The sequence below is a fragment of the Panulirus ornatus genome, chromosome 33 (genome assembly GCF_036320965.1).
Source record: "Panulirus ornatus isolate Po-2019 chromosome 33, ASM3632096v1, whole genome shotgun sequence".
NCBI classification, from domain to species: Eukaryota; Metazoa; Arthropoda; class Malacostraca; order Decapoda; family Palinuridae; genus Panulirus; species Panulirus ornatus.
In genome coordinates, this window is record NC_092256.1 from 23,406,162 (window position 1) to 23,423,261 (window position 17,100).

Here is a 17,100-nt window from a genome sequence, read left to right on the forward strand (position 1 = left end):
CCAGGATACAATTTCTGCATTGTACACTTGAACACTCTTCAGCTGTCCTACTTTTATTACATAAAGAAACACACACATCATGAACACAATTGACCAATTGACGCGTAGTCAGGTCCGGTGGACGTGGTTTTCCTGAGCTCTGTAATAGTCTTAAAAAATTGGTTTTCTGGGTCAGTAAGGTAAAGGAAGATATGGGACGAGCTACGAATGATAATTTTTGAATACATTAGTTCAGCAGACAAGGCGTGGGTGTCATACGACATGAAGCGACAAAAATTACTTATGGATAACGCCGAAGATTTCGAAATTTTTTTTACACTGTTCTTCAATAGATTCCGTACCTCAGATCATATACTGTTATCTCAAGTATTGATAACTGCGAAACACCGTTTGATGCTTTCTTGATCGCACACTGTGGGAAAAGATCGTACCGTCACAGTTTTAAACCGGTTCGCTTGGCAGGTGGGAGGAGTGGAGAGGTGATCGATCTGTATCTACTCAGCTGTCGGCCTCACGCAGATTACAGATCACCACTGGAAAATATCCTGATAATACACATCTTTTTGCTTTTAAAGGAGACTTTTTAGCCCATAAAGCACGGAAGTATAATGTAATGTACAGGGGGAATAAAAGGATATTGTCTTGTCGCAATCTCACTAACAGTAGGCTTCTGTTTTGAAAAACAGCGTTTCACGTTTGTAACATCTGTGCAATCATATTTCCACTGGGGGTCAGATTTGTGCTACGTGATACCGTAGGCTTCTTAAAAAGTATGTTAAAGTTGTGGTGACCTGCATTCTTAAAGGAAGGAAGTGCGCAACGAAAAATGAGGTAAAAGTTATGTTGCGTGTATCTCTGTTGGGTACTGCGTAGGGTTTGAAAATGAGGAAGTAGAAATAAAGCAAGATACCCAAGGGAAAGGAACAAACTAAACAAGATGAAGAAAATACTAACATCCCATCAAAAAAAAAAAAAAAAAATAAAATCCAAGATACCTGGAAAAAGTAGAGGGGCAGTTAGGTAAGAAGCGGTGAAGTCTCGGACAAGGCTTGGGAGGGAGTTGGGGCAGCCAGCACCAGTCGCTGCCTGGGCCCGTGGCCACTCAGACGTCCCTCCGCAAGGTCTTGGCCCTCTGCTCGGGGTTACTAGCGGTCAAGGGCGCTTCCTCGAGTACCAAGGGTTGATCAGGGCGAGACAAGAAGTGCGTCTGTGGAGAGGACAATCTTAACACATCATGGCTTCGATAATGTACTTTGCGGCTGTCTTGCTGTGAGTTACCTGATTTATTGTACGTACAGCCCTCTAATAAGAGACCTGATCTGTCAGGCGTCATTGATGCAACACTAACTTCAGAACAGTTTAACACTAACTCAATATAAATGTGTTAACGCTATTATGGTGGTGTATCAATGCCTACCTATCGGCAACTATAATTTTGAAATAAGTGATTCCTCATCTATACCAGGTAGGTTGGTAATATATTGGCTTCATAAGTACTCGCACGACAGTTTTCTTAAATCGTACCCTACATGTATAGTTTGAGATGCATATATCACCATTTCTTTCTCGAAGTCGCGTTCCGGGTGATATCTGGGTCAGATGGTGTCAGTGACACTGTTCTCTAACCTGGAGAACCTCCACCGTATGTAAGCAGCAAGATCCTAGACAAAAATAGAAATTCAGATGTCCGTGGATGATAACACTGTTCCCATTTTTGTGTCACTATGGTAAATTGTGTGATGGAAAGCGTAGCTGCTAGAAATAGGGGTATTCTTTTTATTGTGTATATCTTACGTTACGGTTGTAATGATCATAGAATTCTAGGAGTGATTTGTTATAAAGCTGAAAGACCAAAGTAAAAAATGGTTTAGATAAATTTATCTATACCGTTAATCAAACTTAACACAGGAGACCCATTAGCCGTCGTCATTTTCCCTATCCTATATTAAGAATTATTTTCACACCGCATGTTGTATACGATATAGTTTTGTTGACAATTTTCGTTACATTTGTTTTGAATTTTGCCTCAAGATCAGTACTCTATTGTGTGTTCGTACCCATCCTGTGGGTCGGTGTTGTGAAAGATACTGAGTGCACGAAAGGTCAAGGAATTGACAGGCCTCAATGCTTGAAATGCATGGTAGGTTACATGGTGAGAAAAGTGTTAACATGTACTGAGGAACCCTGATTGAATCATTCGGCAATTTACATAAGTGAAGTTTATAACAGTTGAACAACAATAACTGGAATAAGCGTCAAGATGAACTGTTTACAGTAAACAAAGTTATGATACTTTTTCAGGTATCCGAGACAGCTACAGCTCAAGAGTGCTCTACATCTCTCTCCACACAGTTAGTCAGATTCTACCTTGTTACACTTTAAATGGAAACATTCACTTGTGTGTGTCACAGAACCTCTTTCTAAGAAAGAATCCTGGTCTTACCCGACTTCTTTCCATAGGATCCTGCAGCTCAAGGGAGCGATACTTCCAGGATATGTTTACTACGGATATATTCAGGCCGAGGATGTGTTGAAAGGAACATGGCGTTCTCATAAAAAAAAATTCGATTCATATCTAAAACTGCTCTGCCTTCGAGATCATGAACTTTCTTCATCAAGATTCCAAATACTGCATAACCTTTCTTCGAACTAAAAGTGCACTTAAATGTGCTTCCTAATTCCATAAGTGCCGTGCCTGTTACAGAATGCACGGCCATCTCGATTCGATTTTTCTATTTTCTTCATGACTGTGATAGAGCTGTGTACCTACTGTTGCATACTGCCTAGCTTTTGGACAAATGGCAGCGTCCCCGGTAAGGCTACTTTCACCGTTGCCCTTAAACGTGGTGTACCGTAAGTCTGGCTCATATAGGGATAGGGTTTGTGAGATCAGCTAGGTTAATGTTTACGGTAAATGATTCTTAGAGTAACCTTTCACTATTGGAAGCATTTATGCAATCTCATGACACCTGTAAGGATTACAGATTATCAGTAATTTTACTTACATCGTGATGGTACGTACATATAGATGATCGAACTTAGGGCATTCTATTAGCTACCTTACAGATCATGAGACGATCATTCATTTGATTTCGTTTCGGTTGGGTGTTTGGGATTTGGGTCTGTCAGCTGCCTGGGTCATTAAGACCGTTAGCGTCAAGCAACATCCACCAACCAAAAAATCTTTGAACACCCGTTCATGTTAATTCTAAGACCACATACGATCTTGATGTGTACGTAGTCCGTGAGCGATTGGTCTCCGCTCTCGCTGAACAAAAATGAATTTGTATCTATAGTTTCATATGTATGGAACTAATCTAATGTGCCTGATGAATTTGCAGAAGGCTGTTATTGTCATGCGTAATGTTTTTTTTATCGGCGTGTTAAGGGTGTAGTTTGTTGAACTAACAATAGCGTATTAATCTCTCGTAGAGAATGGTGCAGGGGTGGAATGGTATACTATACAAGGTTTATGCAACACATAAACAAGCCAAAATCGTACGGCAGGTTTTGTCTGAGAGTCTGTGTTTACAGTAGACTTTCTGTTCATTTGAGATACAACCTTGATGTGGATATATGAGCCCGTGACCGGTATAGTTTTATTAAATAAGAGGTAACAGTTCTGAGTGGGTCACATTGTAAAATAGGAATGAAACTGAATAGCACCATGAAGCATGTCTGTCAACTTTTAAAGCACTACTTATCAACGCTGCACAATATTCAGTGTCAGCTTAACATGCAATACTTCTTCATCTGTTACACCTAGTGAAATAAACGTGCAGATTCGCTGCACAGTTTTCCGCCCTACTAGGCCTCATGCGCGACAATCGGGGGGAAGTTCCTTCTATTCAAATTACTTAGGTTTTACCTGCAGTGTAACCACGAGCAGGCGAAGTCCTGATATATGTCTATTTATGTCATACAGTATAGGTAACTGTAGGCCCGTATACATATGCATGGGCGTAACCTGAAAAGACCCCAGGGGGTAAGCGTGGTGGGTGCGAGTAGGCGGTACCCCAGTGGTCACAGATAATGGAGAGGCACAAGTACGAGGTTCTCTCAGCTCAGGCTCCTCATTTTGACATTCATTTATTTGTTGTGAACATTTTGATACTGAAATTGTATAAGAACTAGTGATGGTTTCGAGATAGGAGATTTTCTTCCACAAACGTTTGTTCAGGTAAAGTTAGGTTGGTTTAGATAAGGTTACGTTGTAACAAGAGTATCTCGCTCTTGCTGTTCACACCCTATGCCAACTGGTGCCAATGAAAACGCAAGGAACAAGATCTACTGCTAGTTTATGACTGTTTATATGTCTGAACTTTTAGGCTAGAGCACTGATCACGGATTTGATCATTTATGTACATAAGTTCGTTTAGATATGGGTCGTGAACTGGAACGGATTCAGTGAGCGGTAACGGAAATTGCGTGACGAAATCCTACAAGTATGGCAACTACTTCACTAGACACGTGCCCTGGATTTTCATGTGTTCCTGGAGAAGGATGGTTTACAGTTAATTCCGACGTGTTGAAGTTTTACTTCTTAATCAGTACCTTTGGAGAACAAGAATTGAGCAGGAAGGTTATTCGTAGATGAGAGTGCGAGGAAGTTATACATCAACCGAAAACGCTGTTTTTGTGCGCTCAGAATACAGCTTAATGATACAACTGCACCTGAGCTTGTGATATACGTTCATAAAGCTGAAGATTTCATGATACCGTATTTGGTTTCATTAAGTTCCTTTAATTACCTATTACCACCATTAAATTTAATGTTAATGGTGTTGACTCTAATGTTGCTACCCCATTTGCAGCCGCTAATCCTGTGACTTTTATGACCACTACTACTACTACTACTACTACTACTACTACTACTACAACTATTACTACTGTTGCCACTTTCACAATTGCTGCTGCACCACCACCACTGCTGCTACACTCACTACGACAACAGTAGTCTTAGCGACGTAGTAAATGCAAGACGTAATTCACATACCATGACAGCTCGAGCCCAAAGAAAAGGGTGATTCAGACCATACGTCTGTCACTCAAGTGAAGAACATGGTGTATCTTGTTCCCGAAAAAGTCATGCACATATCAAAAGTCTCCTGTATTACTTCAGCATTTTTTGATATGGCAGGGCTTTTATGTTAAATACAGGGGGTCAGCGTGTAAGCGACATGACAGAAATAACCAACGTAATCATACGGCCACGTGAGTCACGCAAAGACCCTATGAGTCCTCTTTAATCCTCATGCGCTACAGGTCACGGAATAAACCTGGCTGCTTTCTTATTTTCGTTAACACAAGGATTTTAGTTAGCCACATTCACATCCTTCTGCCACGGTCTTGAAGGCTAAGAAAAAGATGTATACAACCTCGCTGTCAGAATCTTGGTGATCCCAGAAATAAGAGACGACAGAAGTACTAGAGGAAGGGGGAAGGAGAAACAAATGAGCGAGAGAAAAGCACATATGGGATCCACCGTGTACTTGTCAGAAGGTCATGTGCTTCACGTTAATCTTAGAATCTAACCTAAACACTGTTGTATCTAGTAAACAGGTGTATGTTACCCATGAATGTACCATATTTTTACCGTAACCAAAAAATAATAATAATAGCGATAATAAAAACCTATTTTGAAGTAAACGATTTCTTCAAACTGAAGTGAAAGCAAGAAGGGCGTGAATAACCGAAGAGGGATGTTAGCCTGAGAAGACGGCACAGGTAACTGTACTGAGGGGCGGGGCCAGGCATCCTTATATGTCGGCTCGCCCCGCCATCTGCCCCGCTGTTGCCAGTAGATTCACCTGCTGCCCCGCCCCGTCACCTACTTCACTTCTGCCAGCAGACTCACCTGCTGCCCCGCCCCGTCCCTTACCACACTACTGCTAGCACTCACCTACTGCTCCGCTACTGCCAGCAGACTCGCCTGCTAGCCTGCCCCGTCATTTAACCCTCAGTTTCCAACACTCACCTGCTGTTCCGCTCCGTCAACTGCTGCCCCACCCTGACACCTGCTCCATTGTTGCCAGCAGACACCTGCTGTCCAGTCCTGCCTCGTCACCTACCCCCCCCCCCCCAATTCCAGATAGTAAAGCCTTCTGTTATTCCGTATCCTTCTGTAAAGATAGGGGATGTGCGATTCTGTTACTGTCCTCAGCGGATTACCTGTTAACGTATGTGTCACAGTGTTATCAAAAGTCTAACTCTCCAAGTGATGTAATCAAGTTACCTTCTGCACTGCCGGGCTGGTTGTGGTACTGGAGGCGGGGATGGGTGCTACCTGAATTACGGTAACTAGTGTTGTCCGTGACAGGGAACTTCTTGGGCTGGCCCATGACTCCTATAGGATGCCAGCCTGTGTGCACCTGGGGTGTCAGGGTGACCTAGGGGATGATGTTGTATGGTGTGATCTTAAATGTTAGGGCGACCTTAGGGGGGTTACTAAGGTAGTCTTGAGTGGTCTTCAGTGCAGGGTAACCTGTGTGGGTGAACATGGTAATCTCGGATCGTCTCGAATGCTGAGTGACCTTGAGTGGTGTGATGTCGAGTGTTAGGATAACCTTAAGGTAACCGTGGTGATCTCCGGTGTTAGGGTGGCCTTAGTGGGTAACCTTGGTGGTGTAGGTCTGATCACAGGACGGGTAGAGGTCATGGAATACCCCGAGGCATCGTGAGGAGATGGCTGGCTCGGCACGTAATGTCTTACTGTTTACAAATGGATAACTCGTCCCTCCCTCCACAACATTATCATAATCCCTTCTTTCCATTGTTTTCTTTTTCAAAATATTTTCAGAATAAATATACATAATTTGTAATTATCATCATAGATAACAAATCGTCATAAGTAACATAAAAACCATGGCTGGAGAGAAATGATGATAATAATATATAAATGCTCCTTTAGCAACCGGCTGCGCGCGCATCGCCTCTGATATCTCCACATGAACGCAAGCACATCAAAATAAAAATGCCGCACTATGTGGTGACTGACCGGATGGTATGTGATTGTCAAGTGAAGCCAATATGTAGACTTTCTACATGTACACCTGACTAGCGAATACAACACACACAGTCGGTAGCACACGTAGTAACTGGAACATAATGTGGCACATATGTGTTTCAAGCACATACCTACGAGGTATGTCGGATCTGGTTTTATTCTCAAAGGTTTGGATTTTTAAAACGATCGACAGGTAAAAGTGCAGTCCTTGAGGGCAATAGTACAACTATAAGCACGATGGTACGACCCCACCCACTCCCCTAAGTACGATGGTACAGCCTTTGAACCCGACAGGTGCGACCCATTGAGCCCAACGGTGCGACTCTTGAGCAAGACGGTACGTCTCTTGAGCATGATGGGTTGACCTATGACCTGAACCTTAAGAGCAGGACAAAAGGTCAGGCTATAGTACACAAGGGCCGTACCGTCGTGTTCGAGTTCTTAGGTCGTACCGTTGTGGGCAGGAGCGTCACACACCCTGAGAGCGACAATAAACCGCTGTAGGGGAGGCCTCAGGAGTCCTTTGTACTGGTATGATTGATGCTTCTGGCCTCGGCCTCTCTCCCACCCAGGTGTGTGTGTGTGTGTGTGTGTGTGTGTACAGACCATTATTCTGTGATGAAGTCTGCCCGGCGGGTCTGCCCAGGGCAAGAGAGAGAAATCTAATTGCCTCGGACCTTACCGGGCATGGTAGTCTTCACGGACCAAGGCTTAAGTCACAACCTCATTTTGAGTTAGGCCTCTGACGACGAGGTAAGAGCACTTCTACGCACCGACTGCCCTCCCCACACACACATACACGACGGATAAACATGCCATAAGAATTTCCCTGCATGACTGACGTGTTGTAATGTTAAACGTCATAAGGCACGTCACTGTCACGCTGGTTCCACCTCTGCTGTACCAATGTCGCAGTGATGGAGTCGGCATGTCCCTCCTGAAGAAACAGGTCGCCGCCCTTGCCCTTGCCCGTGGACTGACCATGGCGTGGGAAGACCTGACCCACAACAGGCGCGCGACTGGTCTAACCAGTTGCAGTGGCCAGGCTGCCTGAGCTGCCTTGGCCACGGCTTGCCGGGTCAGGCTGTCCAGTCTCTCATTATGCAGGCAGAGGCCGCTGGTCCCCACAGGTTCACTGGAGGGTTCGCCCCCTCGACATGGCCACGATGACGCGAGCGGTTCCTCACGTGAATGTTGTTGGAACTGCTACTATGGCTTTATTCACACGACCTCGTATTGCTGGCAGAAAAAAAAAAACCGATGACTGCCTCCCAGTTTCGTAGATTTCTTCCTGTAACTATCGACAGCTTCGAGCTAAAGATCACAGGAATCTTGTTCGTGAAAGATGGCTTGCATCGAACTCATTATAATAATGAGTACGTTGTCACATGTTGAAGGTACTTACAGGAGGAACAGGTACTCGCACTACTCTCATCAATAATCAGATTATCCTATAAGATTCTAAAGGAGCGCAAATTGACGTAAAAAGTCAGCATTAAGGCCAACCAACTACGTACAACATGTGAACAAGTTCAAATGAGATGGCCGCAATGAATCATGAAATCAGGTTTCTAACTCCAGCGATACATCGTTAACATGGAAGGGTTCGGAGAATGGGTTACGAGATGACTCTAAAAAAAAAAAAAAAAAGTTAACTGGGTATGGTGTGTCTTTTTCCTGATCCTTAAAGGTTAGATCAGAGGCAAAGCAATCACGCCTAAGGGTTCGTACCGTCGTGCTCTGGGGTCGCGGATGGTCCAAAAGTTAAATATAGCCTGAAGAAAATATGGTTAGGGATTTACATCCTTCCTGTGTTATTGATTTATTTAATCAGATAATAAAGTGAAATCGTAACAGATCCTGTCAGTCACGTCAATTGTGTCCCTGTAAAGGTGGCGACCCCACACGGGCCGGTCCTACGTCAAGGAGACAAAAGTCAAGCCTCGGGAGGACGAGGGTCTTGGCTAGGCTTCAGACGTGGCGAGCAGGGTACACACCCACCTGCCTTAACTTCCCCGAACACGTGTGAGTGTCATGTAGGATAGGACGAGATGACTCGCCAGTCCCTTCCAAATTTCCAAGACTTGAGGATATGGTTGAACAACCTTCAGTGTAGATGACGAAGACTTAATTGTAAAATGTTCTGTTTGGAAAGGAGTTAACCAGATCCATAGGCCGACCCATCCTTACTTGAACCACAATCAAGGTTAATTTTGAGTACCTTCACCTCTTTTTCCGTCCGTTTCCTTAAAAAATAAAAGTAGGGTAGAATTCGCCGTTGATACGCAGGGCCAAAATATTAAGGAACAACGTCCGAATCCATCAGTTTTGGCAGGAAGCCACGGGAGTCCCTGTGAGCGGCTCCCTCTGACGTCTCGGGTGAGCGGCTCCCTCTGACGTCTCGGGTAACAGATCCGGTCATTTCATAACGACATAGTTCCTCTGATACCAACAGTGTGTACCACTGACTTTTTTTGTTTCTTCAGCTGAGACGGCACTGGCAACTGAATGCCCTATACAAGACCATCTCGTTAATATATATATATATATATATATATATATATATATATATATATATATATATATATATATATATATATATATATAGTGACCTAAGTCAGGTGCCCAGATTATCGACCAGTTTTAGAAATGAACAAACATAGGGAACCTATTACGTAGCTAGGCTAACATTACTTGATTTGTATGGATGGCCTGATTATACAGCAGCAATTACGGTTTATGACTTTGCGTGGTGTGAGAGACCATAAGAATCCCGGTTTAAATATTGGTTCCTAGAGAAGACGACTTATCCTACTAGCCCAGCCTCGTATAAGTATGGTCTGACAGTTTGGTTAGGTTGTGTTCTCTTGCAGAATTGAAAGTCTAGATATATACATTTTTAAGACGACAGCGACTGTAAGGTGAAGGGGTGGTGAGCTACCATTATGATCGGATGTATCTACGGTGATATACACTGAGTACAGTGTTTTGATGTTACAGGCAAGTGTCGGCTGCAGTGGAGAGGGCGTTGCTTGAGTGTGCACATGTAGGAGTTAAGAGTGAGGCGGAATGTGTAGGTTAGTTGGGTGTAGGTAAGGAAATAGGGATAATTAAAGGCTCATGTGAAGATGAGAACGGCAGGACGATTTACCCAGTACGGTATTACTCAGTTTTACCCAGTTCTACCCAAACCCTCCTAGTTTTGCATACATAATTTTATTACTTTATATTCGCCTCACCTTTCAAGGACCATAAGAATATATAATACAACTTCCAGCACGTTCGCTTCATATGTTCCCTTGATATACTTACATGTGGTCGCAGTATTTTTTGTGTCCTACTTTATCCTACAAAATCTGACATACACTTTATAATGTAAAGAGCTGCAATAAGTGGGTGGGGGGCGGGGTTCAAAATACTGGTCCCCGATATCTCCAGCGTGCGGATCCGATACGGCGTGCGTTCCCGCGCGTTTGCATTAGGTCCGTATTTTGTTGGCAGGTTTCTGGCCTAGGTGTTAGTTTTTCTTAGATCATAAGACGTTACCGAGGCCGAAACCTTGGATCGTATGAGACCCCGAGGAAGAGGCCTGGAAACAAGCTAGGACTTAATCTAAGGACGTTATGTAAGACCTTATCATAGAACATACCATAACACACTAGCGTCTCTCGGCTTGAAGGTTAAACATACGCTTTTCTAAACATCACATCAGACCTCGGATGACTGGTGACCAAAGTAATCCCAAATTACAGCCAGGTTAATCAAACGTGGTGCGAATTGTACACTAAGTACTCACAAGGGGGACCTCAGATTATATTACAGATAAATGAAGGTGCTGATCTATCTTAGAAACCTACGCAAACTCTCCCTTGGTCCTCACCTAACTTGACCCAGAATCTTGCAAAAACCTAACCTGACGGCAGGAGTTAATCTTAACGCGATCTCCCGGAAACTTAGCTCTACCGGTTCCGGCGTCTGAGGCAATCGTAGACCTGCACCAGTTCCGGAGATACTCCTTGATGTTATACCCCTTTATGATATGACTTGTAAATGAAATATCTTTACCATAATCAGGTCGCGAAACAGCTATAAACCAAGTGAAAGCACACCAAGCGAACATGTGCAACGAACTCACGAAACAGCCAGCGGTGAACGTGCTAAAGTGGATGCGGTAAATATTTTGTGTAAATCTACTGTAAAAACTGACAAGCTTTTATTGTGTTTTTATTCCCAATATCTAACTTGAAAGACCTGGGAAAGATTTGGGTAGAAGTAACTCGTTCCGGCCGATGAGCTTTCGCGTTACTGTGTAATTGTTGAGGAAATACGAGCAAATGTTGACGTAGATGATGGCGAGGATGCAGATGTAGATAATGGTAAGGGCGTAGGCGAGTACGGAGATGCGGGGACCAGTTCGCTCCGCCGGTTGCCCGGGTGAGGTTGTGGTCTTTTGGGGTCAACAGCCCCGATCCCCTCCCTCCCTGCTAGACAACCCACCCACCCACCACCGTGCGCAAGGTGACGACCTTGTGAAAGGTGGAGGGAGTGACAGCACCAGCTGGGGTGTGCTTCGTCTCAGCAGGACATATTACCATATTCCTGACATTATTATGCACCAGCTGGCCATCCATTCGTTGGGCTGTCGGGTTAATATGAATGTTTACACGAAGTCCAACTTGAAATCTCTAGCTCGACACTGCCAATTATTTTTTTTTTAAGTCAAATGTTCGTTGTTTTGGCACTGTAGAGTGGGGAATACACATACCAAAGAGTGGCGGTAGTTGATATCGAATTGCCTGTGGACAGATCATGTTACATTGGTATCACATTTCATATGTTATCACGGGCAGTTTTGACCACAGTGGTAAATAAAGTCTTGTCCGTTGAACTGCGGGGTTTTGTGGCCTTTAATCAATTAAGACATTTTTCGTAAAAATCAGCCCCAAGATTTAATAAAATAACTAAATCAAGGAAAACTGTTTTATTTGCTGTGTGGTTGGTTAGGTTTAACTAAGTGTGCACTGATTTAATGAGAGCTATACTATCAACTGTGTGCGGGGTAGACTGCGTCCTTGATGAACACTGACCAATCTCATCGCAGGCATTCATTTTCAGACACATACACAGGGCAACAGACTGATTTTCCTACTAGGAAATGCCAGGCAGTTACACTCCAGTGGTGGGCGGTGGGTCGAGTCCCTCCCACACCACACTCCCTCTGCCATATACGTCACTCCTATATGGGTGACTTGGGGCATGTCCTCCGTGTGGGCTTAGCTTTGTTGCGTGGGAGGAAAGTGACGCACCCACTCACCCGCTAGATCATGTTGGGCATTCGGTACTAACTCATATCATTCTCGCCAGACATTTTTTTGATGAGGAGCGACTACTTCTGTGAGCATCACGAGCGTAGAGATAGATATTCAGGGCTGCTGTATTGTGGGTCCGTACGCATACGGAGCGACCTATCGCTCAAAGATTGCAATCGTCGTACTCAGGAAGTTCAGACGAGCGTGGTTGTACCTGGGTAAGGTAAGCACGACCTCGGTCACTGTAATCCAAGTCCTGACAAACGTTCCAAGTCCCCAGTGAGTGACCTTTCTACCGTAGGTGAAGGAGCACTAGGCTGCTCTTAAAGAACGCGTCACTGAATCTAGTGGAAAAATTCTGGAAAATCTTCGGTATAATGAAACCGTACAGATCAGTGAAGGAATGGGAGAGGTGATAACCAGAATTATCAGTGTGATATCAGAGATAACGTCCCTCCCATGTGTACCCATCTCTCGCTTTAGCGGGAAGCGACCACCATACAGATGGTCATCATTTACGTGTAGCATATCATCACGAGAACAGCTTGGTCATCTCCACGGCGCCATTCAGACTTACAATACGCCCCTCAGGCAGACAGGGACAGGAAACATGGTCCTGGTGAGACTTGGACACAAATTAGTCCCTCGTACAGATGATTTACCGAAAAACATCACATTCGCAAGGCAGATACCGAGATCAGTAGTATTCCGAAGTGATGAAGGTGATGGGCGCCCGCCGTTTGTACTTCATAACCACAAGGGGAAGAGCACTGTAGCAGGGATAGTACGAAGTACTTTAGCAGTACCAGTCTGGCACAGGGACAGTACTGTATGACTCATATGGCAGCAGTGACAGCATGACTTACTGCAGGATGAGTTACTGTAGCAGTGACTATAATACCTAATGAATTACATAACATTTGACGAGAAACTAGACAGACGCAGAATGTAAACACTGTCCAAAACACAGTCCAAAACTACATCATTACGGAAACTCTGATATATGCAACTCCTGGCTTGCAATATCCAGCAGCCTTGTCGCTAGGTTAACAGAACAACAATTTCAATCACGAAAACTGAAAACTCAATGCGAACCTATACAGATGTTTGCAACCTTCACGTAAAATTCAAATGGATGTGTAATGGGCGTCTCAGCTGTCAACGGAACTAACACTGACAGATATACGGCGATGGGCTGAATAATTTCAAAGAGGTGAGAGAGCAACAGGATCACAATTATTACCTGGGTCACTCTGCAAGAGGAGTTGATAGGCAGAAGATGACAGAGTGGAAAAACTTCAACTAAGTACCGGAATGCAGGATTCACCACACAACATTCGACAGGCCTTTCGGTGACTGACGAACGAGGGTAGAGGGCGCGCATTCACGAAAATAATAGATTAATTACATTATTTTTTTATGGGCAAATTTCTGTTCTTCATTGCATCAAATGTGTATTTTCAGGTGTCATGTGAGGATATGCCTTGTTCCGGTGATTGGACAATCTGCGTTTAATAAAGATGTATTGTTTTCCTGGGTCGGATGAGTCGATACAAGCTGCTCGTAACACTGTAGAAACATCGCATGGAAAATTTCTATTTCCTAATTTTCTCCATTCATTTTCAAATATTTCTGATAATGTTAGCTGAGACGGCACAGGGCAACTAAATGCCCTGATCGAGGACATCCCATTAACGCTTTATATATATAGCTCTCTCTCTCTCTCTCTCTCTCTCTCTCTCTCTCTCTCTCTCTCTCTCTCTCTCTCTCTCTCTCTCTCTCTCTCTCTCTCTCTCTCTAGCAGGTATAAAACAGCAGTTCTCTCTCCGGCAGGTCGTCGTGGTTGGTGCAGTTGACGGGGTCAGATCAGTTACCTGCCAATCTCGCGCTTTACCCAGCCAGAATGCAGAATTCTCGTCGTAAGTCGCACCATTGCCCTTACCTACACTCCGCTCAGACTAATTTTCAGTATCTTCATATGACAGCCTACTCTTACGTTCTCCTTACTCCTGCTAAGTAATTCTAGTACAGAATATCCATTGGTTTCTTGTAATATTAACACGTTTACCAGCATTCCAAATACCCTTGACATATCTGTTCACTCAGTGATGATTTTTTTAAGACACCAGTTTACTTAGTAGTTTTAAGACACCAATTTACTCACTGAGTAGTTCTAACACACCTGTTTCCTAACATTTTAGCAAATTTAGATATTCTGTTGGAGATAAACGTCCACATCAAGGCCGGATCTTAATTAGAATACAGAAAGGATTATAATAAAAAAAATGGGACAAGGGTAAAGTATTTAAGAATTTTGCAAGAAGAGAAAAAACTTGTCCTTTAAGATGTGCCAGGTCATAATTATATTTTACCTGACAATTCCTGGTAAAGATAACACAAGTGTCACCAAAACTTATTCCCCGTGCATACTAACGTAATTGCCTTGTTTTCCTATTAGATATCTTATTTCTTAACAGTACTAATAATCCCTTTTCACCAATACTTAAGTACTTTTACACAACTTGTACTGCACCTAGTGTGTGTCACAGTTGATTACTAAGTAGTCAGTAACATTAGATGGATTAGTAGAATGACTCACTAGTCCCTTCCTTAAAATCCTAGATATGGAGATATACGAACAAGAAATGTGAATGATGATGTGATTCGTAAAAGCAAAGGTAACCAAGTGAATGATTCTAATTCTATCGTGAAATAACATAATTGATTGTAATCATCAACCGTTAAGTTATACCATGCTATGATATTTGTTTAGGACATGTGACTAGGTCTTATCAAAGGACCTCTTTTCTCCTGCCCTCCAGTATTCCTCAACCCGTTCAGCATCATGGGCAACCCACCCTGCAGGTACAATGGCGAGAGTGGCGTCTGTTACGGCGAAGTCGAGTGTCTGGCGCTCGCCGGTACCTACGGCAATTTTTGTCCCGGACTCAAGGGCCTCTGCTGCCTGTGTAAGTACAGTTCGCGACTATGATTCTTAAAGCTGTGGAAGCGCTACACTTAGTATATAACCATTACTGATATATCTATAATGAGTTAATTTTTTTTCTAATTCGTATGATTTCCTTTCAGTTCCAAAAGCCTGCAACTTTGACTTCTGTCATACCCATGCAGTGAAATCCTGTACGCAGATGATGTACACTATATACACTGGTTTCATTCTACATGGGATAATCCGGGTGGAGTCGAACCCATCTCAGTTTTCTTCCTTAAGGGCCTGGTCAAGGGAAATAGCGAACACTAGCTGCCCCATAACCTCTGACCACTCTTTGAACACCTCCCACCACCCTCTCTCTCTCTCCCCATCAATTTCAATTTTTCAGCATCTGTACCTATAACTTTCTCTACAACCTCCCAGCAAACAGTAACACCATTTGCTCTGCACTTTTCTGACTTTTATATTTCCCAGACCATAGACTTTGCTGATTGTTCTCCCTCTGACAGTACATATTTTCGGTTTGTTATATGGCTGATACCAAATTCAAAAACGAGCAATATTGCACTACTTTAATGTGACAAGGGGTTTAATTTGAATAGTAATTACTTATATGATCTGTATGTGGAGGGAGGTTTACACTCAGGGCCCCAGCTTGAACATCCTCTCACTACTTAAATTTCTGTGTGTATGTGTGTGTGTGTGTGTGTGTGTGTGTGTGTGTGTAACCTACACATGTACGACCGTTTGGTCATATCATATCGTTCGACTGATCTCCCTCTTTTTGTATTTCAAACATAAAAGCAAAAATCATGCCTTATCACTTAGACGAGAATTGGTTTGTTCCACTACCGAAAGAATATCATCACATGTATGGTAAGCATCACAACACGCACGAACTATACGAACACAAGCCTCACACATCATGACCCGCGCACGTCCTGTAGGGTGACGCAGAACCTGTACGTGCAGTATCCTTCTGTACGTATAATAGCCTTATGTACTACCCGCACGTACAGTCGTCACGTTTTGCACCAGTATCCCCATACACGACCCACACACAGCAGCCTAACCCGTCCACAACCAAAACCTAATTTACCCTCACTCACTACCAGCTACTGCTCCAGCAGCCTCATACATCTGTAGCATCCACACTTACGACATGGTCTGTTTCAGAAACTATTGAGAATGATTATGAATAAGACTTGCACTTGTCTAATGTCTATGGCATAGAATATTATTTCTTTAACGACAGAGCGCAGCTCTGAAATTAGTACTGATCCTAGTTGTGTCGTCTCTCCTTGCCAGTCCACCGTCATTGTGACCAGAGGACGTCACAGATGTATTCCTACTTCAGCAATACTCAATTTCCCTTATCGGAGAATATAGATATATGCTCCTTCCAAATCATCAAGCGCTCCGACGACATATGTGGCCTAAGGTGAGATGCTTCTGCCGGTAAGTGGTGCGTCAAATCTCGCTTTCCTATCTCCATTGCAGTATCCTCACCATCCTCTTGTACAGATTCACGTCACCACAAGCTATCACCAGAACTGCACCAAGCAGTTGGTCACACACGACCACAGACTTGTTTTCACGTAAGGCTGGATTTTCGGAATGATGAATGAAAGGTATCCAAATCAATTCAATGTGTTTTCAGGTTCGACAGTAGTAGTAAGAGTAGCAGACACTTGCAGCATAGTGTGAATTCGATTATGTACTGAAAATTAAGGTGTCTTTTTTTTCTAATACATTTAGGATACTATCAAAACCTGGCATCCTTCGCCATTAGAACATCTTTTAAAGAATAGCATCTTTTATTTCTAAAAATT

At 43.4% G+C, this 17,100-nt stretch overlaps 2 protein-coding genes across 3 annotated transcripts in view; one reads left to right on the top strand and one right to left on the bottom strand.

Moving 5' to 3' along the window:
• LOC139759610 (fatty-acid amide hydrolase 2) overlaps positions 1–1,152 on the bottom strand; it is a 53,069-nt gene extending 51,917 nt beyond the window's left edge. Inside the window, exon 1 of the mRNA XM_071681957.1 lies at positions 996–1,152. The gene's annotated coding sequence lies outside the window, so the exon portion shown is untranslated. The remainder of the gene's footprint in view (positions 1–995) is intronic.
• The window catches only part of LOC139759607 (uncharacterized), a 40,761-nt gene continuing 24,741 nt past the window's right edge, over positions 1,081–17,100 (top strand). Inside the window, exons 1-4 of one of the 2 annotated variants that reach the window (XM_071681922.1) lie at positions 1,081–1,269; positions 14,149–14,234; positions 15,138–15,284; positions 16,577–16,709. In XM_071681922.1, the coding sequence (XP_071538023.1) occupies positions 1,235–1,269; positions 14,149–14,234; positions 15,138–15,284; positions 16,577–16,709 (401 nt within the window). In that variant the 5' untranslated portion in view covers positions 1,081–1,234. The remainder of the gene's footprint in view (positions 1,270–14,148; positions 14,235–15,137; positions 15,285–16,576; positions 16,710–17,100) is intronic. The other variant, XM_071681923.1, reaches the window with a different exon arrangement.